Below are 24,550 nucleotides of genomic sequence, written 5' to 3' on the forward strand. Positions count from 1 at the left end.
AGCAAGAGCCAGTCCCTCAAGAAGCCTATGGACTGTATGCAGGAGCGATTTTAATATCCTAAATATCTTAATTTGTGTTCCGAAGATGAACGAAGGTCTTACGGGGTTGGAACAACATGAGGGTGAGTAAATACTGACAGAATTTTCATTTTTGGGTGAACTAACCCTTTAAGGAATATTGAAAAGTAAAACAAAAATTAGAAAGGTTTTAGATTTAGATTAGGTACTGCACCTATCAGGATTTTGAGGCAAGTACCGATCACCAATATTGACTCAACAAACTTGGCACTCACCCATAGATACCATCTATACCCATCTATACTTTGAATGTAGTACAAACAAAACCGCACACAAGATCACTTTGTTACAAATATTTATTCGATTTTACATTCTGGAAGACATCACTTTGCATAAAGTAGAGTTTATAGTCACTTAGCCCTTTACAGAGTATCGCTTCTTGAGGAATGGTTGATTGTTTAGCTGGACATCTGACCCAGATTCACGTAGCGAATGTGCAGTCTGTGGGATACCAGAGAACAAGCCAACAGATGATCCTTGGGCACTCAAGCCTAGAGATGGAGTTAGGTTTAAACCTGTGGGGCGTTGCATGGCCCCAAAATGCTCAGCTATTTGGTTACTGCTTGTAGAGTCAGGAGCTTGAGATGAGAGCCTAGAGGATCTTTTAATTACACCAATGAGACCCTGGGTTTGCAGAGAGTCTGAGCTATACAGGCCATTTGACTGCTTATCACTGGTAGACTGGCTAGAAACAGCTAGGGAAGAGGAACCAAGCTTGGAATATGCACGAGACGTATGCACAGTGAATGGCTTAGAGGACCCTGACTGGGTGGCATAGCTAGAGGCAAACTGCTTACGTGAACTCTGGACTGCAGCAGACTGACTGGAGGCACCTTGGGGGGAGAATAGTGATACACTTGGATAGGATGGCGACCCAGAGGCAAACTGACTTGTGGTACCTTGAAGCTGGAGTGATCCACCATAGGTGGTGCTTCCCTGTCTTTTGAAAGGACCAGAGGGCCCTTCCTGGGTTCCAGAGTTGCCCATGAAGGTAGAGGTAAATCGCTTCTGTGAACTCTGGACTGCAGCAGAATGACTGGCAGAACCTTGGGGTGAGGAAAGTGTTACAATTGGATAGGAGGATGGAGACCCAGAGGCAAACTGACTTGTGGTACCTTGACGCTGGAGTGACCCACCATAAGTGGTTGCTCCCTGAAGGGTGAATGACTTAGAGGACACTAACTGGCTGCCATAGTTAGAGGCAAACTGCTTCTGGGAACTCTGGGCTGTAGCAGACTGACTGGAGAAACCTTGGGGCGAAGATAGTGATACACTTGGATAGGAGGATGGAGACCCAGATGCAAACTGACTTGAGGTAACTTGAGGCTGGAGTGACCCACTATAGGTGGTACTTCCCTGCCATTTGAAGGGAGCGGAGGGTCCTTCCTGGGTGCCAGAGTTGCCCATGAAGGTAGAGGTAAATCGCTTTTGTGAACTCTGGACTGCAGCAGAATGACTGGCAGAACCTTGGGGTGAGGAAAGTGCAACAATTGGATAGGAGGATTGAGACCTAGAGTCAAACTGACTTGTGGTACCTTGAGGCTGTAGTGACCCACCATAAGTGGTTGCTCCCTGCAGGGTGAATGGCTTAGAGGACACTAACTGGCTGCCATAGTTAGAGGTAAACTGCTTCTGTGAACTCTGGGCTGTAGCAGACTGACTGGAGGAACCTTGGGGCAAGGATAGTGATACACTTGGATAGGAGGATGGAGACCCAGATACAAACTGACTTGTGGTACCTTGAAGCTGGAGTGACCCACCATAAGTGGTACTTCCCTTTAGGGTTAATGGCTTAGAGGACACTAACTGGGTGCCATAGCTAGATGCAAACTGCTTCCGTGAACTCTGGGCTGTAGCAGACTGACTGGAGGAACCTTGGGGCAAGGATAGTGATACACTTGGATAGGAGGATGGAGACCCAGATACAAACTGACTTGTGGTACCTTGAGGCTGGAGTGACCCACCAAAAGTGGTACTTCCCTGCAGGGTTAATGGCTTAGAGGACACTAACTGGTTGCCATAGCTAGAGGCAAACTGCTTTCGTGAACTCTGGGCTGTAGCAGACTGACTGGAGGAACCTTGGGGAGAGGATAGTGATACACTTGGATAGGAGGATGGGGACCCAGATACAAACTGACTTGTGGTACCTTGAGGCTGGAGTGAACCACCATAGGTGGTGCTTCCCTGCCATTTGAAGGGAGCGGAGGGTCCTTCCTGGGTGCCAGAGTTGCCAGTGAAGGTAGATGTGAACTGCTTCTGTGAACTCTGGGCTGTAGCAGACTGACTGGAGGAACCTTGGGGCAAGGATAGTGATGCACTTAAATAGGAGGATGGAGACCCAGATACAAACCGACTTGCAGTACCTTGAGGCTGGAGTGAACCCCCATAAGTGGCACTTCCCTGCAGGGTGAATGGCTTAGAGGATACTAACTGGGTGCCGTAGCTAGTTGCAAACTGCTTCCGTGAACTCTGGGCTGTAGCAGACTGACCGGAGGAACCTTGGGGCGAGGATAGTGATACACTTGGATAGGAGGATGGAGACCCAGATGCAAACTGACTTGTGGTACCTTGAGGCTGGAGTGAACCATAGGTGGTGCTTCCCTGCCATTTGAAGGGAGCGGAGGGTCCTTCCTGGGTGCCAGAGTTGCCAGTGAAGGTAGATGTGAACTGCTTCTGTGAACTCTGGGCTGTAGCAGACTGACTGGAGAAACCTTGGGGCAAGGATAGTGATGCACTTGGATAGGAGGATGGAGACCCAGATACAAACTGACTTGCAGTGCCTTGAGGCTGGAGTGAACCCCCATAAGTGGCGCTTCCCTGCAGGGTGAATGGCTTAGAGGATACTAACTGGGTGCCATAGCTAGATGCAAACTGCTTCCGTGAACTCTGGGCTGTAGCAGACTGACTGGAGGAACCTTGGGGCGAGGATAGTGATACACTTGGATAGGAGGATGGAGACCCAGATGCAAACTGACTTGTGGTACCTTGAGGCTGGAGTGAACCACCATAGGTGGTGCTTCCCTGCCATTTGAAGGGAGCGGAGGGTCCTTCCTGGGTGCCAGAGTTGCCAGTGAAGGTAGATGTGAACTGCTTCTGTGAACTCTGGGCTGTAGCAGACTGACTGGAGGAACCTTGGGGCAAGGATAGTGATACACTTGGATAGGAGGATGGAGACCCAGATACAAACTGACTTTTGGTACCTTGAGGCTGGAGTGACCCACCATAAGTGGTACTTCCCTGTAGGGTTAATGGCTTAGAGGACACTAACTGGGTGCCATAGCTAGATGCAAACTGCTTCCGTGAACTCTGGGCTGTAGCAGACTGACTGGAGGAACCTTGGGGCAAGGATAGTGATACACTTGGATTGGAGGATGGAGACCCAGATACAAACTGACTTGCGGTACCTTGAGGCTGGAATGAACCCCCATAAGTGGCACTTCCCTGCAGGGTGAATGGCTTAGAGGATACTAACTGGGTGCCGTAGCTAGATGCAAACTGCTTCCGTGAACTCTGGGCTGTAGCAGACTGACTGGAGGAACCTTGGGGCGAGGATAGTGATACACTTGGATAGGAGGATGGAGACCCAGATGCAAACTGACTTGTGGTACCTTGAGGCTGGAGTGAACCATAGGTGGTGCTTCCCTGCCATTTGAAGGGAGCAGAGGGTCCTTCCTGGGTGCCAGAGTTGCCAGTGAAGGTAGATGTGAACTGCTTCTGTGAACTCTGGGCTGTAGCAGACTGACTGGAGGAACCTTGGGGCAAGGATAGTGATGCACTTGAATAGGAGGATGGAGACCCAGATACAAACTGACTTGCAGTGCCTTGAGGCTGGAGTGAACCCCCATAAGTGGCGCTTCCCTGCAGGGTGAATGGCTTAGAGGATACTAACTGGGTGCCATAGCTAGATGCAAACTGCTTCCGTGAACTCTGGGCTGTAGCAGACTGACTGGAGGAACCTTGGGGCGAGGATAGTGATACACTTGGATAGGAGGCTGGAGACCCAGATGCAAACTGACTTGTGGTACCTTGAGGCTGGAGTGAACCACCATAGGTGGTGCTTCCCTGCCATTTGAAGGGAGCGGAGGGTCCTTCCTGGGTGCCAGAGTTGCCAGTGAAGGTAGATGTGAACTGCTTCTGTGAACTCTGGGCTGTAGCAGACTGACTGGAGGAACCTTGGGGCAAGGATAGTGATACACTTGGATAGGAGGATGGAGACCCAGATACAAACTGACTTTTGGTACCTTGAGGCTGGAGTGACCCACCATAAGTGGTACTTCCCTGTAGGGTTAATGGCTTAGAGGACACTAACTGGGTGCCATAGCTAGATGCAAACTGCTTCCGTGAACTCTGGGCTGTAGCAGACTGACTGGAGGAACCTTGGGGCAAGGATAGTGATACACTTGGATTGGAGGATGGAGACCCAGATACAAACTGACTTGCGGTACCTTGAGGCTGGAATGAACCCCCATAAGTGGCACTTCCCTGCAGGGTGAATGGCTTAGAGGATACTAACTGGGTGCCGTAGCTAGATGCAAACTGCTTCCGTGAACTCTGGGCTGTAGCAGACTGACTGGGGGAACCTTGGGGCGAGGATAGTGATACACTTGGATAGTAAGATGGAGACCCAGATGCAAACTGACTTGCGGTATCTTGAGACTGGACAGAACCACTGTAAGTGCTACTCATTCCCTGGGAGGCAAAGCCAGTAGAGCCCCCAAACCAAGGTCCAGCGCTACTTTTGGACAGGCTATAAATAGCTGGCTGTGACGACATGGGTAAACTCGCATATTTAGGATGGTACGCAGGAGCATACAGATGAAGAGTGCTCTGAGGCTTCAGATATAAGCTAGAAGTAGAACTACTACCTCCCTGCACAGGGAAAAAGTTACTGGAAGTTAATTGAGTGCCAGACCTGCTCTGGGTGCTTGACAAACTAGGTGAACTCTGAACGGGTGTAGGTTGGCTAGAAATGCTTTGAGTAGGACTACCCTGAGTGACTAGAGGTGAAGCAGGACCTGCTGACTGTGAATCTGAACTGCTCTCAGAGCCAAGCTTAAACAAGCTAGGAGTGTTTTGACCATTAGTAAACTGGCTAGAGACCTCCAATGGTGCGGGTAAAAGCTGACTGGAGTGGTCTTGTGATTGGGGAGACAAGTCAACATGAGAGCCAAGTCCTGCCACTTCCCCTTGAAAAGAAGAGCCAGAAGCTTCCAACAAACTGCCTGAACTTCCCTGAAAGCTAGAACTGTCCAAACTTGGGGTACTCTGGTCACTACTAGACTGACTAGAAACAGATGAAGAACTGAGCATATTATAGGAGTCCGGATTATATTGACCCGAGGCATCTTGAGACTGGGACAAGCCACTGTAACTGCTTTCACCCTGAGGAAAGTTGGATGGACCAGAGCCTTCTGAAGCCAGCACTGGGCTACCTTGAGAAGTATATGTGGCACCTGGAGCAGATGAACTGCTGTAAGAGATACTCTCCTGAGAGAACACAGGCAACGTGGCTTCTGCTGATTTAGCACCAGAGGTTTCCAGGGAGCTGGACATGTTCAAACTAGGGGAGCTTTGATCACTGGTGGACAGGCCAGAATTGCCAAGTGTGGCAGGGAAGCTACTTTCTCCTTGTGTAGAAACACTAGTAGTATCTGTAGCAGCTGATCCAGAGGAACTCTGGAGCGATGTCAAATGGCCTGCATACAGTTCATTTAAGGGTAGAGGCAAGGAAGCCAAAACAGACCCGCTTGATTCATGCCTGCTGGAAACACCACCTTTAACAAATTTGAGTAAGTTCAACCTTTTCAGGGGTCTGTTAGAGAATGAACCAGAGCCCACTTCTTCAGGCAAAATCCCAGTCACAGGGACCTCTGACACAGAAGACTGGACTGCACGAGGTGAGAAAGTTTTGTCAGAAGGTTGGCCCCACCAGTAATGAGCACCAGCTGTGAATAAGACAAAATAGGAGACTTGTACAAAAAGAAACCTCACAATTTAAAATCCTTTGCAAGAAAGATAAAAAAAAAAAAAACATATACACACATTACCTTTAAATCCATGAGTATTTCTCAAAAAGAGCAGGAAGATTACCAACAAGGGTAACCTAAAAGTAAATATAGAAAATACATTAAGTAAATAAATGATTAACTGAATCATTCACAAAATGAGTTTGATTGAATAAACTCACTGCATCCACTCTTTATCCATGGTTAACAAAAAAGTACTCTAAAGCCCCAACATTCACTTTCTCAAAACACCACACAGACAATACAAATACAAACATGCAACTGGAGATAAGTGTATTTTATAGGCCTTCATCAGTCCAATTAGGGCAAATATCTAATTACATGAAACATTGTTCACCTGGGAAACTAACTGACTGTTAAAAGATAATTGATGATTGTTTAATGAAGGATTCCCTGTGCTGTTTAAACATTTTATAGTGTGTAACTGTGTATTGTTTGCATAGGATATTGTCATACACTTTAAACAAAATGTATCTGATCATATCAGGTTGACCTTTATAAATAGTGTTGTTTAATTGTTATAATGTAATACAAACTGTGCAGAGAGAATAAAAGAGAGACAGAGAGGGCAACAAGGCTTTTTTCAACCCTGTTTAAATCTAGGCCTATGTTTAAATATGACGCGTCTTAGCTGCTCCCACACGCCCATTTTTTAAGGCCTTGCCCATGTTTACTACTAGCTGACAACTCTGATGTGTGTGTGTGTGTGTGTTGAGTTTCATGCATTTTGAAGCATGCTACAGTAAGGCCTCGTTTACACTGCATGGTTCAAGTGACCCAAATCCGATTTTTTCCTCTCATGTGGCACAGATCGGATATGACCGATGAACGTGTAAGCAGGAAAAAAACGCATGGATTCTGATTTTCTCAGATCGGATTCAGGCCTCATTCATATGTGGTAATAAATCGGATATGAATCAGATACGTGCATTGGCGTGTGCCATGTAAGCAGACAAATCGGATATTTCCCAGTAAATGCGAGTCATGCGTCATTATAAACTGCGCGATTATAGGCGCGATGGAAGAAAGGATACACACAGTGGAGCAATGCAAGGTTTCATGTCTTTTGAGTGTTTGGGGTGAAGAGTGCAGGCAAAAATGTAGGATTGTTACAGAAATAAATCCGTTTATCCGTACGAGACTAATGTTTTGATGACTTATTGAAATATTGTGGAAAGAAAACACTGGATAATATTATTCGCATCTGCATCTATTGAATTTTGTGCTGTTTTGCTTAATTTCCCGGTCCAGAAGCATCAGAACGTCTGCATTTGGTAGTTTCAGCAGTGTATAGTGTGAATGCAAAAATCAGATATGGGTCATTTTCAAAAGATGATGTAAGCAGTTCGTCAAAATCGGATTTGGGCATCAAGACATGCAGTAAAAATGCAGCCTAAGTGTCTCAGAAATAGTCAAAAGAAATATAAAAGTTTGATGCATTGCCATAACCGTATTCAAGATATTACCATTCAAGGTAAACCTTTCGCAGGTTTACGTCTGTTTCTTGGCATTATTCTTATTCAGTTCGAAGCAAATCAGTGTGTGTGGTTTTTTTTTTTTTTTTTTTAAGCAAAATAAGAAGTCATTGTAAACAATTTTTCGTGAAGGGAAAATTTTCAATATAATTCAATAAATGTAACAGAGCATAGCTCAAAAGTACAGTTAAACATTTCTTAAATTACTTTATGAATCTTCTCCCAAAAAAAGTAGCTTCACAACACCAAACTAAATGCATAAATGTTCCTAATTCAAGTTCACATTTTCTACACATAAGAGAGAGTATGCATCAATAAATGTCTTAAGATTCACTGGATATAGTATTTATACAGAATTTGTAGAGTTTGAAGTAAATCGCTATAATATATGAGTGTTTACACAGCCATTTCATTTAATAAATGGCAAGTGCTGGTGTGTCGAATGATGTCAGCTAATCAGCATACACTTACGTCGCGGACAGTTCATGCTGGTTTAGACCCTACTCTAAAATAGGAGCTAAATTAATTACTAGAACTAAAACCGTTCCTAGCTCCTGCGGTGCGAACACCAAAATCAAGGTACTTCCACCAATAGTTCTAGGAACTATGAAAAGGTTCCTAGAAAAAGCCTCAATAAACAGGGTGGGTATACTAGGATCCCTCAATTTTGTTTTGTAAGGCAGAATTAGGTTTGTTTGTAAATAGAATTAGGATTGTGGTACATGTCAGACCAGAAAACAAGTTATAAACTATAGTATTTGTGCAAGTAAAGACAAAAAAATCCAAATATATTAACATTTATTAAATACCAGAAGCCACATGACATTTCCAGTTATTGTTGGCCATGGCCATATTCTTTAACATTGATGGGGCCGACAGATGCTCTTTCCCAGCGTAGATCTGTGGAAGAAATGATTAGTGAGAACAAAAGCCATGAATGACAATAAGTTATCAGTGTTAGTCCATACCTGTAAGCAGTTGATCACTTCCACTTCTGATGCTACACGTTGTGTCACAGCAGCCACAAACCTGGTCAGAATCATCTGCGGACACCCACCTGACAGAACAAACCCTCAATTAAGGGAATGCAACTAATTCACATGTACACTTATCTAGCAGGAAACATACCCATTAGAAGAAAAGGAACAAGCTTTCTGTTCAGGGCTTGAGGTTGCTGCAGCCACCTTCAAAACACATGTGATGTAGACCTGCAGAGACAATTGTTTGTAAACCATGGATATCATATACAAAGAGTTGTACAACTACATGACATGCATACCAGCCCACTGTCTGCTTGCTGGAACCTGAAGGCCTCTAGCTGAAACCTCAGCTTATCAACTTGAGTCCTGGGCATAAAGCGAGACGTGGAGCCTGTGAGCTTGGCATCAACCAGGCACCTGTGAACAAAACCCAGTTAGAAATCACAACCCTTCTGGAAGCTGGGACACATGAGGTAGCAGCTCTTACCCATTATTCTCAATAAAGGAGTATCTGGGGACAGAAGTGACATCAGGGACTGCAGTAGCCACACAGCTGTCCACAAACACACGGATGGGAACATGGTTGTACAAAAGCACAGATGCTTCAAGATTTATCATGTCACCCAGGAAGTACTGGTTAGAAGGTCTCTCAAATCTCCAGTCATCTGAAAAAGAATAAAAATAAATAATCTTAGCAGATGAATCACATGCATTGTGCAAATCTGTATGGGCTACACCAACCAGTCATGAGCTTGAGGGAGAAGACGAACACGTCCTCTCCAACCTTAGTTGACGCATATGGGATCCAAGTGGGCATTAAGGCATTGCTGCTCAAATTATGTGTTCTGTGGGAGTTAAACAAGCAGTCATCTCTTGCCCATAAACTGCAGGATTAGAACATCCAGTGAACATGAATTCATTGAATCCTCACCTTGGATAATGACACTCTATACCAACCACTGCACTACTACTCCTGACAATAGGAACACCATATGAAGCCTCTTGTGGGGTGTAGATAATGTTGAACCTATAGACAAGCTCATCCTCAGTCACCTAAACAGAAAGGTTAGCAGAACAGTCACATGGATGGTTCAGAATACCTATGATTGTCACAACAGAACCTTACCATTGATGTGCTGCTACATCCATGCAGTTCAGACTCAAAGATCAGCACTTGAGCAGAAGAATCCTCTCCAGTTGCAGTACAGCCTCCCAGTGTGAAACCAGAGGACAACAGTGGGCGTCCAGTCCCAAAGAAGTCCTTCTTCACTTCCACATATACAGAGTTTTCTCCACACTGAGCAGCTACACTGTTGGCAGGGACAGGATTAGGCAACTCAAAAGGAACATCTGGCTGCTGTGGTTCCTCAGGTAGACTTGGAAAGCTCCACGTCAGTTTCGCCACTGGACCCTGCAACAGCTCCTTTAATTGAACACCCATGAGATCTTGAGAAGACTTTCCAGAGTCAGTACTGACTTGTGTCTGGACAGGAAACGTTTGTGGTGCAAATGCAATGTTACTGGGAACCAAAGACATCCTGGAATCAGACTGTTGAGGAGCTTGAGCGAATGTTCTAGGCCTAAACGCACTTGGACTCTGATTGTGTGCTGCTCTTGCTCTCCATTGTGCTTCAGAAAATCCAAGTGCAAGAATAAACACCAATCCAAATCCAACCTGCCCAAACCCCATTGTTGCTATTGCTTCAATAACACATTGTGGCGCTACCATCCAAATTTATACAGATGTAAATTAGAATGGCTCCACCTCTCTCGTGATGAGCCTCATTTTTCTCTGCACCTGGCAATTTACTCAATCAATCTGTCACAGGTGAAAGTCATTGATTCTTTACTATGCAGAATTAAATGAAAACATATAAGGGCATGTTATTAGTAGCTAAACCAAATGATTGCCTATTTTAAATAACAAAATGAAAGGATTAATTCTCTGAAATACAAACAACCGCAAGTCTTTTTTTTTGTCTTCCTTTTTTATTGTTAATTCAGAAACATGGTCACAGACAGAATTGCACACAAGTATCCAGAATAATAAAGTTTAGTATGTTTCAGGTTTAGATTAAGAAATGTTTTTCCCTCACATCAACAGCAATCTTCACAGGGGTCTGAAATGGAGAAATTTAGTTCAGGACCAAAGGAATGCAGGATCATAACATTATTTGATTATATTATTCATTCATTGATATGTTTTCTCCCCATTGCAACTGTAATGTTGATGTAGTGTTTTAAATTTTGTGACCGTTCCAGCAAACTTAGAATTTATTTCTGTTGTATTTTTTTGTTTCTTTGCATGATGTTGTTCATTTTCTGTATAAAATATGTGAAAAATGTTTTTTTTTTTCAAAATAATGTAATGAGTTTTATAGCCAAGTGACGTCATTTCCACTTGCGTCGTCTAATCGCGTCTCGCTCAGCTTTGGGTTTGAGGTACAGGTATGTGTAAATGAGCTCTGAACAAAGTGTTAATATATAATACATTAAGTAGAAATTCTGATTAATACCAGTGGATGACATGTTTTAATGCTAAGTTAAGTCATGTAATATGCTTGGATGTCGACATTTTTGTGTATAATCCAAGTTTTGTGTTAATGAGGCCTTATTGCATTGTTTCAAATTGCCGCCCGCGCGCTATTTTGAACTGCGGGGTACAGTTGTATAATTCTTAAAATATAGTTAAAAAGGGTGGATTACGTTTCTATAATATCATGCAGTTATCAATGTCAATGTATATCTGTCAGTGTATGCATTTGCAGTTAATTGTGTATTTGAACTAGTGATGGCAGATGCAGTTATGGTGTTAATAATGGGGCCAGGGTTTTATTTTTCTATCTTTTCACACTTTTTCATAGAGACTACAGAACTGATCGTGAGAGTGTGATGTTAATTCCTGTCCTGTCTTTAATAAACTGCAGGTATGTCATATTGTAACAAATTACTACCACTATACGATCGGATGTCACTGTGATGTTGGATTGAGAGCTATTTTTCATATATTTCCAAAGAAGTAATAATATATATATATATATATATATATATATATATATATATATATATATATATATACATACATATATAAATAAGACTAAGAGTATTTTATTACATATACATTTATTAAATCAATTGCCTGATTGAGTGTGTTTAATATGTGTTGAATGTAATTTGTAATGCATGTTGTGAAAAGAAATGAAAGAAAAGAGACATTGTAAAAATGTTTCTTAGTAATTGTTGTGAGAACAGCTTTGGGTTTGAGCGAGACAGAAACTACAGAACTGAGTGTGAGAGTGTGATGTTAATTCCCGTCCTGTCTTTAAACTGCAGACGTAAATTAATCCCCCTTAAGAGCCTTGTGTCGGTGGTTCATTTGTGGTGCTGAGTGAGAGCCGCTACGTTTAGGTTGATCAGAGTGTTTGTGGATTCATTGTAGACTTCATTCTTTCTCGAACTAGGCCTATACTATATGCTGGTCAGCACCTTTGAGGCTGCGGAGAGGGTCTTCGAAAACCTTGATGCATTCTGCCCAGTTCACATTGTTCGATTTTGTATCACATTGTATATGATTTTTTTGCTGCTACAACCTACGTCTACTGACTAGCCAATAAACACATGAAATGGTGTATTGAAGTAAATTACTTTTTAAAATATATAACTATAGAAAACATTTATTTTACAATAATATTCCACATTTTTACTGTGTTTTGTGATCAACTTACTGCTTCTCCTTTTTCCTCATTGTCCTCAATCTCATTTCCGGCAGAATCTCAGACTCTTCACATCCTATCTGAGTGTGAAACGGCTCCTACAGGAGAGCAGCTCCTCAGCAGGTACCAAACCACCCAGAATCCTCTGTGAAATGATCAAATGAGATCATTTATTTCTGTAGAGCAGAGTGAGATAAGAGTAAAATGTGCGCATATACTATAGACATATTCAACGTATATGTCCCAGACTTGTATATCACATGTGGCCTTGGACCACAAAACCAGTCACAAGGGTAAATGTTTTGAAATTGAGATTTCATCTGAAAGCTGTATAAATAAGCTCTCCATTGATGTGTGGTTTGTTTAGATAGGACAATATTTGGCCAGGATACATTTTGAAAACCTGGAATCTGAGGGTGCAAAAAAAATCTAAACTGAGAAAATCACCTTTTAAGTTGTTCATTTATGTTCGCGCTTTTGCTGCATCCACTCACAAAAATTATATATTTGAATATATTTACGGTTGGGAATTTACTAAATATCTTCATAGAACTCGATCTTTACATGATATCCTAATGATTTTTGTCCCATACAATATATTTCTGGCTATTTCCACAAATATACCTGTGCCACTTGTTTTGTGGTCCAGGATCACATATATTACATACATTTGTAATGCGTTATAAACAGCATGGAGATTTTGGTATATTACTGCCAAGTGTTTGTGTATTTGTCATGTGATGTCTTGTCACATGTTAATTGTTTGCTCAGTGTCCACAGGGGTTCCTTGTTTTGTTTATTAGGCCCCGTCCAAACTACTGCGTTTTTGTTTAAAAATGGAGAATTAAAATGAATACGATCTCTGTCCACACCAGCGTTTTATCCGCGTATTAGAATTGATCTCCGTCCACATTAAAACGACTGAAAACGCGTATCACGTGACTATTCACCAACACTGTGGATGCGCGGGCTGGTGTAAACAGTGATAGACGAATCGGGGAAGGATACGTTAATACTGATGATACCCAATCATAGAGCCGAGCGTAAGCATCTGCGTCGTCGTTTGTAAACTCCTCCGTTTTTTCCTGTCTACACTAAAACACACCCTGGAGATTCAAAACGCTAAACGGAGCTGCAGCGTTTCTAAACTTCTCCATTTTAGGTCTTCGTTTTTCCGTGTAAACGTAGAAAAGGTCTCCGTTTTTAAACGAAAACGCCGTAGTGTGGACGGGTCCTTAGTCTCCCGGTGTCTCGGGTTAACCACGCCCCCTTGTTATCTTGTGTATTTATACCTTTGTTTCAGTTGTGCTTTGTTGGTCATTGGTCATTTTGTGGTTCACCCTGGATTGGTCACTCTGGATTACCTGTTTGTTTTGTTAAAGTAGTGCTTGCATTTGGATTCTCTCTCTGCTTCATTGCTGCCTCAGCATTACAATTACTCCATAGAAAATATCTGGTTGGGTGCAAAATATGGTCGTTGAATGACTAGACTTAAAGAACTTTGCTCAGAAGTTTACTTGGCCAGTGCTAAGTACCCAGTTTTTGCTATTGGACACTTTCTTTGACTGTTTTATTGCAGATCATGAGAATTTGATCATTTGGCACAGAGCTAAAGTTAACTTAAGCAGACTGATCTCATGAAATAGCGTGTGTATGACACGCCAATTCCATTTTTGGCACGCTATCAACACACATAATTGCTTTTCAGCATGTTTATGAACGCCGTTGACTTAACATTATTACTGTATATATATATGACCTACCCCAACCCCGTTCCTAAACCTACCCATCACTGGGGTTAATACCATTTATGAGTCTTCCCCGACCAGGAAAGAAAAAATTATCGCTCCCCAGATGTAGATCTACATTTTGCTTCGTTTCGCTCGGACATTTGACGGCGCGTACATAGACGCGTAATCACTCGGACGTTAATGGCGTAGACATTGCTCAAAAGCTGTAGAGATAACACGCCACTTGAGTCGAAAGTGGAGTGGATGTTTACGCAAAAGTCATGATGTCATGTTGACTTAAGTCACATACAATGTGCAGGGATGCAGGGATTACAGGATGCAAATGCAGGGATTACATTGCCTAAATTTTACTGAATAAATCCTGTGGTGAGTGACAGTTTGGGCTCTCAAGATTGAACAACAAACACAGTTTCCAAAGCACTATTAGCTTCTGGAGACATATAACGTCTGGCAATTATTAGTAAACTGCAGTCAACAGAAACATATCACATTTTGTTTATCTCATTATGGCAGGGCTGGTGGGAGCAACCATGGAGGAGAGGGACTGACTGGTGTCAAAATTTGCAAATGAGTCAAGACACTTACTCCGACTCTGATTTGCTAATACCTCTCCTGGAGAAGAGAGACACACATCTCAACTCCTAATTATGCCAATGTCATGAAAGATTCGGTCATTTACTCTCCCTCATGTCATACCAAACCTGTATGACTTTCTTTTTTTCCTATTGAAAAGACAATTTGAAAAGGGCACTGGTTGTTTTGTCCCTTGCAGTTATAAATTTCAATAATATATTGAAGTTATAACATAAGCAGTGGTCCTATTGACGACTTTTGCGTAGGAATTACTGTACTCAGCAACCCGCTGCTCTTACAAAGTCAATTCTGAACATGATTGTTAAAGACATTAGACATCTTTCCATAGTGAATGGACAAGGCTTTTGTGAAATGGTTTCTGCATTCAACCCATATCCATCCATCAAGAACACACTTTACAAGTTTAATGAAAAAATAAATGTATGTAAAAAAAAAACTGGTATGCATACACCTGATGCAAAAATTGCACAGTTTAGGAACAATCTAGATGTTAAACTTAACACCCTGTAAAAATGACTAAACAGCGATTTAACCACTAAGAGTTAAAATTGAGAATCTCATTTAATTTTGAACAGCAAAAAAAAAAAAAAAAAAAATTCTGATGTGTTTCAAAGGTTAAAGATATTTATCCATCCTGAATTTAGACATTTGAAGCTGACATTTGGACTAGCCTTGCTACAGAAGCATACCTTGGTGTCACATGTCACTTTATCAATAAACTGGAAAATGAAGACTCTCACAGTAGCAACATTGCCTCTTAAAGAATGACATACTGGTGCCAACATTGCAACTGAAAGTGGTTGTTGTAAAATTCAACATTCCAGTAAACAACATTAAAGCAGTCGTCCATGACAATGGATCCAATGTTGTGGCTGCAATGAAATTGCTGGCAGACAAACATATGTGAACAATTCCCTTAAAGAGACCAGCATCTGCAAAGCTTTAGGAGCTGCAAGGATCTTGGATGAACAACGAACATTTTAAGAGAACCAGTGCATAAGGTGGTCCGTAGCCGGCAGAACAACGACTATTTTATGATGAAGAGACTACTGGAGCAGAGCTGACCCATTAGTGCCACACTTTCTTATCTTGAAGTGACTCCAAGGGGAAAACATTAAATTGATTTGAAGCCTGATCAGTGCTCACTGCTTGAAGAGCTGGCCCAGGCCCAAGGCCTGCAGCCTTTTCAATGTGCCCCTGAGTTTCTTAGTGGTCAAGAGTAAGCAACATTGTCGTGCCTTCCTCAACTACAGCTTCAAAACACACACCTGGAAAAGCTTTTTTAGTTAACAGAGAGGTTGGGGAAATACCTTCTTTGAGGACAAAGACAACACGGTCCTTCTGCCAGCAGAGCACTGTCGAAGTGCTGGCTATTAAGAGTCAAGGAAACCTAGAGAAGAAGGGAAGGGTCAAGGTGTCACTGTTCCAATGTGAGAGGAAAAGTCAGCCTCAGTAAAGAGGAGGAGTTGCATTAGGGACAAAAGAATCAGGTGGTGAGAAAGGAAGAACAGATATGCTTCAAGAAGATCCCCTAGGTTGATGAAAGGAAAATGATAGGTTTCCCTAACCTAATCAAAACTTGTGAGATATTTTCTTTGCATTCCCACTGTATTCATCATTCCAGCAGAATGGGTCTTCTCTGCTGCAGGAAGCATTTGTTCACAAAAAAGAGCAAGCCTGTTGATATGCTGACCTTTCTTCACTTTAATTCAGTGCTTATTTGAGAAAAAAAAAATGTTCAGAAACAGGCCTCTTGCAAATAAAGCTTAAGGCTGATGGGCTACAACAGCAGAAGACCCCACGGGGTACCACTCATCTCCACTACAAATAGGAAAAAGAGGCTAATTTTGCAAGAGCTCACAAAAATTGGACAGTTTAAAAAAGACTGGAAAAATGTTGCCTGGTCTGATGAGACTCGATTTCTGTTGAGACATTCAGATGGTAGAGTCAGAATTTGGCGTAAACAGAATGAGAACATGGATCCATCATGCCTTGTTACCACTGTGCAGGCTGGTGGTGGTGGTGTGATGGTGTGAGGGAATGTTTTCTTGGCACACTTTAGGCCCCTTAGTGCCAATTGGGCATCGTTTAAATGCCACGGCCTACCTGAGCATTGTTTCTGACCATGTCCATCCCTTTATGGCCACCATGTACCCATCCTCTGATGGCTACTTCCAGCAGGATAATGCACCATGTCACAAATCTCGAATCATTTCAAATTGGTTTCTTGAACATGACAATGAGTTCACAGTACTAAAGTGGCCCCACAGTCACCAGATCTCAACCCAATAGAGCATCTTTGGGATGTGATGGAATGGGAGCTTCGTGCTACAAATCTCCATCAACGGCAAGATGCTATCCAATCAATATGGGCCAACATTTCTAAAGAATGCTTTCAGCACCTTGTTGAATCAATGGCACGTAGAATTAAGGCAGTTCTGAAGGCAAAAGGGGGTCAAACACAGTATTAGTATGGTGTTCCTAATAATCCTTTAGACGAGTGTATATTGGCGATTGGTTGATTTTAGCTCAATCCGAGCTGATGGCATTTGGGATCGGGATGTCGTTCTGTCTCACATGAAGATGCTGGGGTCGAGGCTCAACACCAAAAAGAGTGTGCTCCTCCTTCTTAGAGGACCTTTCACACCAGTTCGGGATTCGACAACAATGCGAGCACAATTGTCTCCAATTTGTATTACTTTGATTCTCACAGTCATAAAAATGTAAAACTAGGCCAGTCATTCACTGTGAAACGGTTTCAGAGACTGTTGGGTCTAATGGCAGCTGCGTCCAACGTAGTAACATTTGGCCTTCTATACATGAGACCCTTGCAGTGGTGGCTTAGGACCAAGGGGTTTTCTCCGAGAGGAAATGAAGAGCTCTTTTCCAAAACGCTATAAATCCATTTCAATAGTTTTCAGGAAAACTACATTTTTTACCTAGACCCACACATTTTGTGAATATTCAAATTATCCTGTTTAAATGTTTTATTGGTTCAGTCTGAACATTTTGAACAATAATTATTAAATCAAACAACAATATTGTTAATGATAATTTAAAAGTTAATTTTATTTTTTCCCAAAACGCTATAAATCGAAATAAACCTCAAACAAATAGTACCAATTTCAACATATGCATGAAAAAAACAAATTATTAATACCAATTTCAACATATGCATGAAAAAAACGAATTATTAAAAATGATCAATATATGATAACGATATTCAAAAAAGGGATGGGCACCCCTCCAGCACATGCACACACACACACACAGGCTACATAACATGTGAGCAAAGCGGAGCAGCATGACGCTTAAATATAAGTTAAAAAAAAACAAAAAAACAAAATAAACATTTCACATTTATTTTTAATAATATTACATTACTTATTTTTATTATTTCATCTATGTTGAGTAGGCTATGAAAAGGGAACCGCATGAGATGAGTAAGATAGGATCAAAATTCAAAAGCTGCCCAATATCGGAAAATATTTGGAGTGCTTCAGACATGATTTTGACCACTTATTAAGTTTTGTTTTGTAGAAAGCTTGTAAATTTCGTTTCATATAAATTGTATCTTCATTTTAATAAATGTTTCATCGACAAATTGACTGGATTAATACATTAGAAGTAAATATCAGACAATATAATCAGGACACAGAGGCGCGCAGGTGAACCGGAGCGCGTCTCATAATATGAACCGAAACACCGCGATGCTTGCCTCACACAGGCCTGAGAACTAAGCTACAGAAAGCTTTAAATATCTACTTTTAAACAAAACAATTAAAAACTAAAATAAATTGGCAACTCTCTGCGTATGTAGGCTAATTCGAAGTATGCGTTTCTCTGCGCGTTCACTGCGAAGATGGCGAGTAAGCATCATCAACTTTATCTTTGTTGCTGACACTGACAGAAAACACTAGTTTATTAATAAACAATTCAAATGTTTCATGCATCATTACTTTTGCCGGTTCTTTGTGGCAAGCTTTATGCATACGTTGAGATGCGGAATATGCAATTAAAAACGCTCATATGGTTTCTCTCCCATTTAATTAAATCAATATATGTGATTACTGATAATACAAATGGCTTAAATGATCTACTACTAGTCGACTAGAAAACTAGGACTCATTTTGAGGAATGAATGAACATAATAAACCTCTGTTCAGAGTGCCGCCGTGCTGGATTGTGTAGAGCGCTCATTGAATTTGAGGATTTATCGTGTTTAGGCTAAAAACAGGGCTGGTGCTTATCGCGGCTTGGGAAGAAACTGTATCTTGCAGTACATTTTAAACAAGGAAATATAGCGATTCGGCATGAAACGTTGATAGAGCAGTGAAAGGGTTCTGTCCGCAGCAGAATGACACGACAAACTCATTTTTTTTTAAAAATGTCGTTTAACGCGTTTTGGAAAAGAGCTCTTCAAATCCATTTCGCATGATGATGGTCACACGGTGATGACAACGTCTTTTGGTCATGTGGAACACACCTTGGTTCTTTGTCCAAGACCCAGTCTTGGGGGCTTCTTGTTGACGCGTAACGCTATCGACAGATGCTTCCCTCACAGGCTGGGGGGCGGCCATGAGTGGTCACTCGGCGAAGGGTCTTTGGGAGGACCATCTTCTTTCCTGGCACATAAATCGTCTAGAAATGATAGCGGTGTTTCGAGCACTAAAACACTTCCTGCCAGACCTGAGAGGTTACCATGTGCTTGTCCGTATGAACAAGCCACATGGTAAAAACACGCTTCACGACGCAATCACGCAGGGCGTTCCCACCACGTCTCGATGCAGCGTCTCGTTCCTTCTCAGGGAACCAGGATTACGTACGTAACTTGAGACGTTTCTCTGTTTGACCTGTGTGTTTTTTGTTTCACAGTATAAAAGAAAGCCTTGGTGCCAAAAGGCTTTTGTGAATTTATCGCCATGTGATAGAGCAGATTGATCGCTTCTGCTTGACCCTGACCCCTTATTATATAAGGTGAACATCTTATGATAATGTGTTATTCGGTGCAACAGGATCTGACTAGATCCTGATATTGACTAGATTCATTACTGTAGTGCAGTAATGGATTAAGAGAGCTATGGAAGTTAGTGAATATACAATTTTAGAGATTAATTTTCTGCAGATATAAACACACATGAGATAACTGAATCAGACACTTTAAAATCTTAAACAAATGTTTGGAGACAGCTGCAAAGCTCATAGTCATAAATAATTCTACTTGTTTATCAAAATAGTGAAAAACGTAAAGTTGGTCTGGTATGGATTGCGTCATGATACATATCCAAAAGGAATGTATGGTTCATAGATATTATATCATGTGACATACACATAGGCTCAACTGATATCTTGCTGAAATCAGATCAGTTTTAATTAGGTTACATGATTGTATAGACCAGGAAGGTTACCTAGCAACATCAGCTTGACCTGATTAATATTTATTATTATTACCCAAGCTTTCACCATATGCACTAACCCCCTTCAAAAACTGTTTTTTCCCCCTTGCCATTACCTTCAAGTGTCTTGTTTGTGGTAAGACATAAGAAAAGAGCGGAAGAATAATCAGCAAATGAATGATTATCTTTAGACCAAAAACAAATCACTGCTTTCAAAGTGTGAGTCATCTTCACAGATTTCTTCTTCTAAAACAGCACCTATTTGATTAGCCATGTCCCATCTTCAATTGATTTCATTCAGCCTAAGAGCACAAATGTGAGCCGCAGAGATTGACTGATTTTGATTACGTAGAATAGAGATGTTTAAAAGGGAGAGAACATAAAGTAAAGAAGGACATGGAAGAACATCATATGATACACTAAAAGTATTCATTCCTACTAAAGAATCATATTCTCATAGTGCTCTATTGAGCTCTGAATTCATCAAATAACCCACAGAGATGCTGTAGGCAGTACTCTGTAGTCATATGAATAATAGCACATGAGTGTCAAGTAGTAGGCTGCATAAAATAATGCCTGATAACAAAATCTAGAAAGATGTTGAAGAGAACCTTGGCCCTTTTACAAAGTCTTGTTTTTGTGTTTTACAGGAATTATTTTCCAATTTTTTTACATAGTTGCAGCACCTCTCATCCCAGTCTGTCAGTAACTCTCTGGAGTGTTTTTCCTGAAACCAAATTCCGTTGGTAACGATGTAACTTGCGAGCATATTTGGCTTTGGTAAACACACCCCTGTTTACTTCCTGTTTCTATGAAAGACCCTCCTTCTGAAAAGCACAATGTGCTAAATCTAATTGGTCAGCTGGGCCAGTTGTGTTGTGATTTGTCAACCGCTTCGAGCATATTTGGGAAAATGTTGCATAACCGCGAGACATTCAACATTACTAACTAAAAGATACATTTACACGAAAACGATATGCTTAAAGAGTAACTAAACACTAAACCAACTTTTTTTAGTTAATGATCTGTAAGAATGGATCTTTATTAATACCAGTCATTGATTCGAGTAACTTTTTTGGCATTTGTTTATAAAGTGTTCTATTTCTACAATATATGGTGTAAAAACGTCTTAGTGCTGCCCTCTTCAGGTTGAACGGTGGCTACTGCAGTTGAATTTTCCTATTGGATGTTTGCGGTGGTACGTGACACAGCGGTTGTTGGTGACGTAGGCAAGTTCCATACAAAGAGATGCGTCTCAGGTGCACGCCCCCCTCTGCTGGGCTCCGCCCACTTTTCCAGCATTTTTCAAATATTGCCAGTGGGTGGAGTCAGGCTCTGACCAGTGGTTTAGTTACCCTTTAAAACGGAGAGTTTTCCACGTCATTGTCAAAATTCACCCATTCATATGGATCCGCTTAAACTACTAAAAACCCTGTATTCTGCTGCCAGACTATTAGATTGTGATGAAACACTATCGATTGAACATGTAATACACATGTGCATGACATCATTGTTTTCAGAGATTCACGTTTTTATTGTTTACATGGAGACCGTTTTCAAAAACGTCCACTTTGAAACCGTTTTCAAAAGTTTGCGTTTTCAGGCACCCAAAACGCCGTTGTCGTGTAAACAAACGGCCAAAGCGTTTAAAAAAGTTTTACGTTTTTAGTTGAAAACAGTGTCTTGTAAACAGCCCATAACTCAACTAGGCCACGCCCCATTCATTTTGCATATGCCTTGGGAGTGAATTATTTAAAGGAGCTGTATGCAAGATTGTGGCCAAAACTGGTACTGCAATCACTTTCAAATTAGGGTGTATCCCCACCTTCCCCCATGACACAAGGTTGCCAGATATGCTGCAGGATCCAGCAGGAAATTAGGCTGCTACAAGAAGCTTTCAATGGCAAGTGACGAGTCCTACACAGCGAGTTTCTTTCTGTTAATTATTTATTTCGGACTTTGTAAAAAAGTATTTCGGATTCATATCAAGTTTTGGGGGGTTTCGCAACGTTAAATTTTTTTTTTTATCCGATCCCGACATGTTTGTATCTGCATCTGTGGTGTGCCGCAACACTACTGACTCCGTGATTGGTAGATCGGTGGAGGGTGACGCATCAGAACAAAACACAACTTGACCACATCAACACCAGTCGAGGGCTGCGACTTCACTTTTTAACTGACAATATCCTGGCCGGACTACTGTTGTCAGTGATATAAGTATTTGAAATGAAAATGATTTCTTAATATCAAGTGCTGTATCAGGGAAAATGTATGATTAATTGAAATAAATTTCTTGCATAGAGCTCATTTAAATGAGGGATACTGTGAGGCATTCGTTCCAAGTTGCTTTTTTTAAATGGTTTTATTATATATAAGTAATTTTCATTATTTTGAGAAATTCCAAAGAAATATCCTTTTTTTTGCCTATTCATTGGAAGTCAATGGGGTCTTAAACTCTTCTTTAAAATATCTTATTTTTTCAAAAATTATAATATAAAATATGAATGATTACTATATTACTATAAATAATAATAGAATACTGGAAACAACTCTTAATTATAGATATAAAAATTAATGTTTTCACTAAGTAAACCCATATTTATCATCCTTAAACTATTCTTTGAGGCTTAAAAGACGGAATGAGATGAAATGCTCATGGCTTTTGTCATAGAAGTCAGAACATGTGAGGATGTCAGAATTTTAAAAGGATTCTTGCCTTTAATGTTTGATTTTGATGTGTTATGAAATATTCTCCTTGTAGCACAGAACGCATCATTCAGTCTGCGGTGAAATGACTGAAGCGCAGGTGTGCAGAGCAGGTGTTTCTGCTTGCAAACCCCGTCCATAAACAGTTTGACTAAATTAACCAATACACTGCTTTTGCATGCATATCCTCACTCCGTATGCGCTCGTGTTTGTGCGTTTGATCTCTCTGTCCGCCTGTGTGTGTGTGTGTGTACGGATTGTATTTGAGGGTGTTTCCTGGGACTCAAACTCTCTGGAGGGAATGCTGCAACTAGAGCAGAAATACAAGATGAAATGAGATCATCAGACTGCGTGCTGATTGGCTGTCGGGATGACGGCCAGTTCCAAAGCCAGTTCTTGCCTGATTCTCAATCTACAAACAATCCGCCACAAGGGAGTGCAGAGGGGTACAACAGAATGCAGGCATAGGATTCGGATTGATGTTTTATGTCTAGTCACAGGGCTATAGAAGCATAAAGCTGAAGGAATAACTTCACCTGTGCTGAAAAGTTTTGTTGAAAAATATATTTTCCTGAGTAGAAGGGCCCAGATCGCGTCTCAGACTAACTGATCTCTTCTCCCGGTGCCAGTCGATTGATCCGTGAGCCAGGCTCTCAGAGTCAGCACACTCCATGGGCTTCTGAGGTCAGATCTGCTCTTCACAGACATTCCTTGCCAATGTCTGCCCTGAACCCTGGACTAACAAACCACAATTAATGATGTTCTTGTCAAATATACATGGCTGGATAACTGGAAAATATAATTATTTTTTATTCTAACTTTATTTATTTTTTTATTTAATGCTGTTGGATGTCATTTTTATTAAGCAACAAACACGTTCAAAGTACAATACAAAAAGAAAGTAAAAATCCTCCATTATTTCCAACCTTATTTCCTCTGTGGAATAAAAATATAAAAAGACTTTTACATCTCGCAATCCTGACTTTATTTCTTCTAAATCTGTTTACATCTCACAATCCTGACTTTATTTCTTCGAAATTTGTTTATATCCCACAAATCTGACTTTTATCTGAATCTAAAGTTCACAATTCAGAATTTCTTGTCGGAATTCCAAGTTTACAGTTCACAATTCTGACTTTTTTTCTCAGACTTCAGTTTACATCTTGCAAATCTGATTTCCCCCCCCCCCCCACCCCCCCAGAATTCTGAGTTTAATTCTCGCAAATCGAACTTTATTTCTCACAATTCTGACTTTTTTCTGCACATACTGCATGCACATTCGGCGAGCTGCGGAACTGCAGACTGATCTCATGAAGTAGCGTATGTACGACACACCAATTTCCATTTTTGGCGCGCTATCAACACGCATAATGGATTTTCAGCGTGTTTATGAACGCTGTTGACTTAACTTTATTACTATATATAAAAATATATGACTTACCTCAACCCCGTCCCTAAAACTACCCATCACTGGGGTTAATAGCATTTATGAGTCTTCCCCTACCATCCTAGGAAAAAGAAGATTGCTCCCCAGATGTAGATCTACATTTTGCTTCGTTTCGCTCGGACGTTTGACGGCGTGTACTGACACGCGGAATCACTCGGACATTATTAACTCTTTCCCCGCCAAACACGGAATTTTCCGTGTTTAATGAAAAAACGCATCTGCGCCAAACACGGAATTTTCCGGGTATCCGTGTTTTAGGTGGTATACGGTAAGGAAGACCTGCGCGCATGTCCTGAATGATTGCGCAACTCTTTGTTTAGAGAAACAGATTGCAATCGTCTCAAACAGTGGAGTAGTGAGAATGTATCAGACAGACAATGCAGA

At 41.3% G+C, this 24,550-nt stretch overlaps 2 protein-coding genes and 1 long non-coding RNA gene across 3 annotated transcripts; 1 reads left to right on the top strand and 2 right to left on the bottom strand.

Annotated features, from left to right (window-relative positions):
- Window positions 1-356: 356 nt before the first annotated feature.
- LOC120488983 (uncharacterized) lies at window positions 357-6,358 on the bottom strand. Its single transcript, XM_089128205.1, has 3 exons — window positions 6,266-6,358; window positions 6,126-6,181; window positions 357-6,023 (listed from the first exon to the last, which is right to left on the bottom strand). Exons 1-3 carry the CDS (start codon window positions 6,283-6,285, stop codon window positions 433-435), a joined length of 5,667 nt encoding a protein of 1,888 aa, XP_088984331.1. The 5' UTR covers window positions 6,286-6,358; the 3' UTR covers window positions 357-432.
- Window positions 6,359-8,360: 2,002 nt separating this feature from the next.
- On the bottom strand, window positions 8,361-10,281 carry LOC120489105 (zona pellucida sperm-binding protein 3). Its single transcript, XM_039685753.2, has 8 exons — window positions 9,686-10,281; window positions 9,491-9,612; window positions 9,301-9,404; window positions 9,047-9,224; window positions 8,859-8,976; window positions 8,708-8,787; window positions 8,548-8,636; window positions 8,361-8,479 (listed from the first exon to the last, which is right to left on the bottom strand). Exons 1-8 carry the CDS (start codon window positions 10,247-10,249, stop codon window positions 8,412-8,414), a joined length of 1,323 nt encoding a protein of 440 aa, XP_039541687.2. The 5' UTR covers window positions 10,250-10,281; the 3' UTR covers window positions 8,361-8,411.
- A 646-nt stretch (window positions 10,282-10,927) lies between these two features.
- LOC120489106 (uncharacterized) lies at window positions 10,928-15,344 on the top strand. The gene is made up of 3 exons (XR_005624696.2): window positions 10,928-11,486; window positions 12,329-12,395; window positions 14,537-15,344. It is a non-coding gene; the product is annotated as an uncharacterized LOC120489106 (long non-coding RNA).
- Window positions 15,345-24,550: the final 9,206 nt, after the last annotated feature.

The sequence above is a fragment of the Pimephales promelas genome, chromosome 3 (genome assembly GCF_988280905.1).
Source record: "Pimephales promelas chromosome 3, fPimPro1.hap1.1, whole genome shotgun sequence".
Classification (NCBI taxonomy): domain Eukaryota; kingdom Metazoa; phylum Chordata; class Actinopteri; order Cypriniformes; family Leuciscidae; genus Pimephales; species Pimephales promelas.

What these genes read in the sequence shown, in the direction of transcription:
- LOC120489105 (XM_039685753.2), bottom strand. Translation starts at nt 10,249, where the DNA reads ATGGGGTTTGGGCAGGTTGGATTTGGATTGGTGTTTATTCTTGCACTT. An exon ending in GATGTAGCAGCACATCAATG is followed by an intron (nt 9,613 to 9,685) that starts GTAAGGTTCTGT and finishes CTTTCTGTTTAG; the next exon opens with GTGACTGAGGATGAGCTTGT. An exon ending in CTCCCTCAAGCTCATGACTG is followed by an intron (nt 9,225 to 9,300) that starts GTTGGTGTAGCC and finishes ATTCTTTTTCAG; the next exon opens with ATGACTGGAGATTTGAGAGA.
- LOC120488983 (XM_089128205.1), bottom strand. Translation starts at nt 6,285, where the DNA reads ATGGATAAAGAGTGGATGCA. An exon ending in ATGGATAAAGAGTGGATGCA is followed by an intron (nt 6,182 to 6,265) that starts GTGAGTTTATTC and finishes ATTTACTTTTAG; the next exon opens with GTTACCCTTGTTGGTAATCT. An exon ending in AAATACTCATGGATTTAAAG is followed by an intron (nt 6,024 to 6,125) that starts GTAATGTGTGTA and finishes TCTTATTCACAG; the next exon opens with CTGGTGCTCATTACTGGTGG.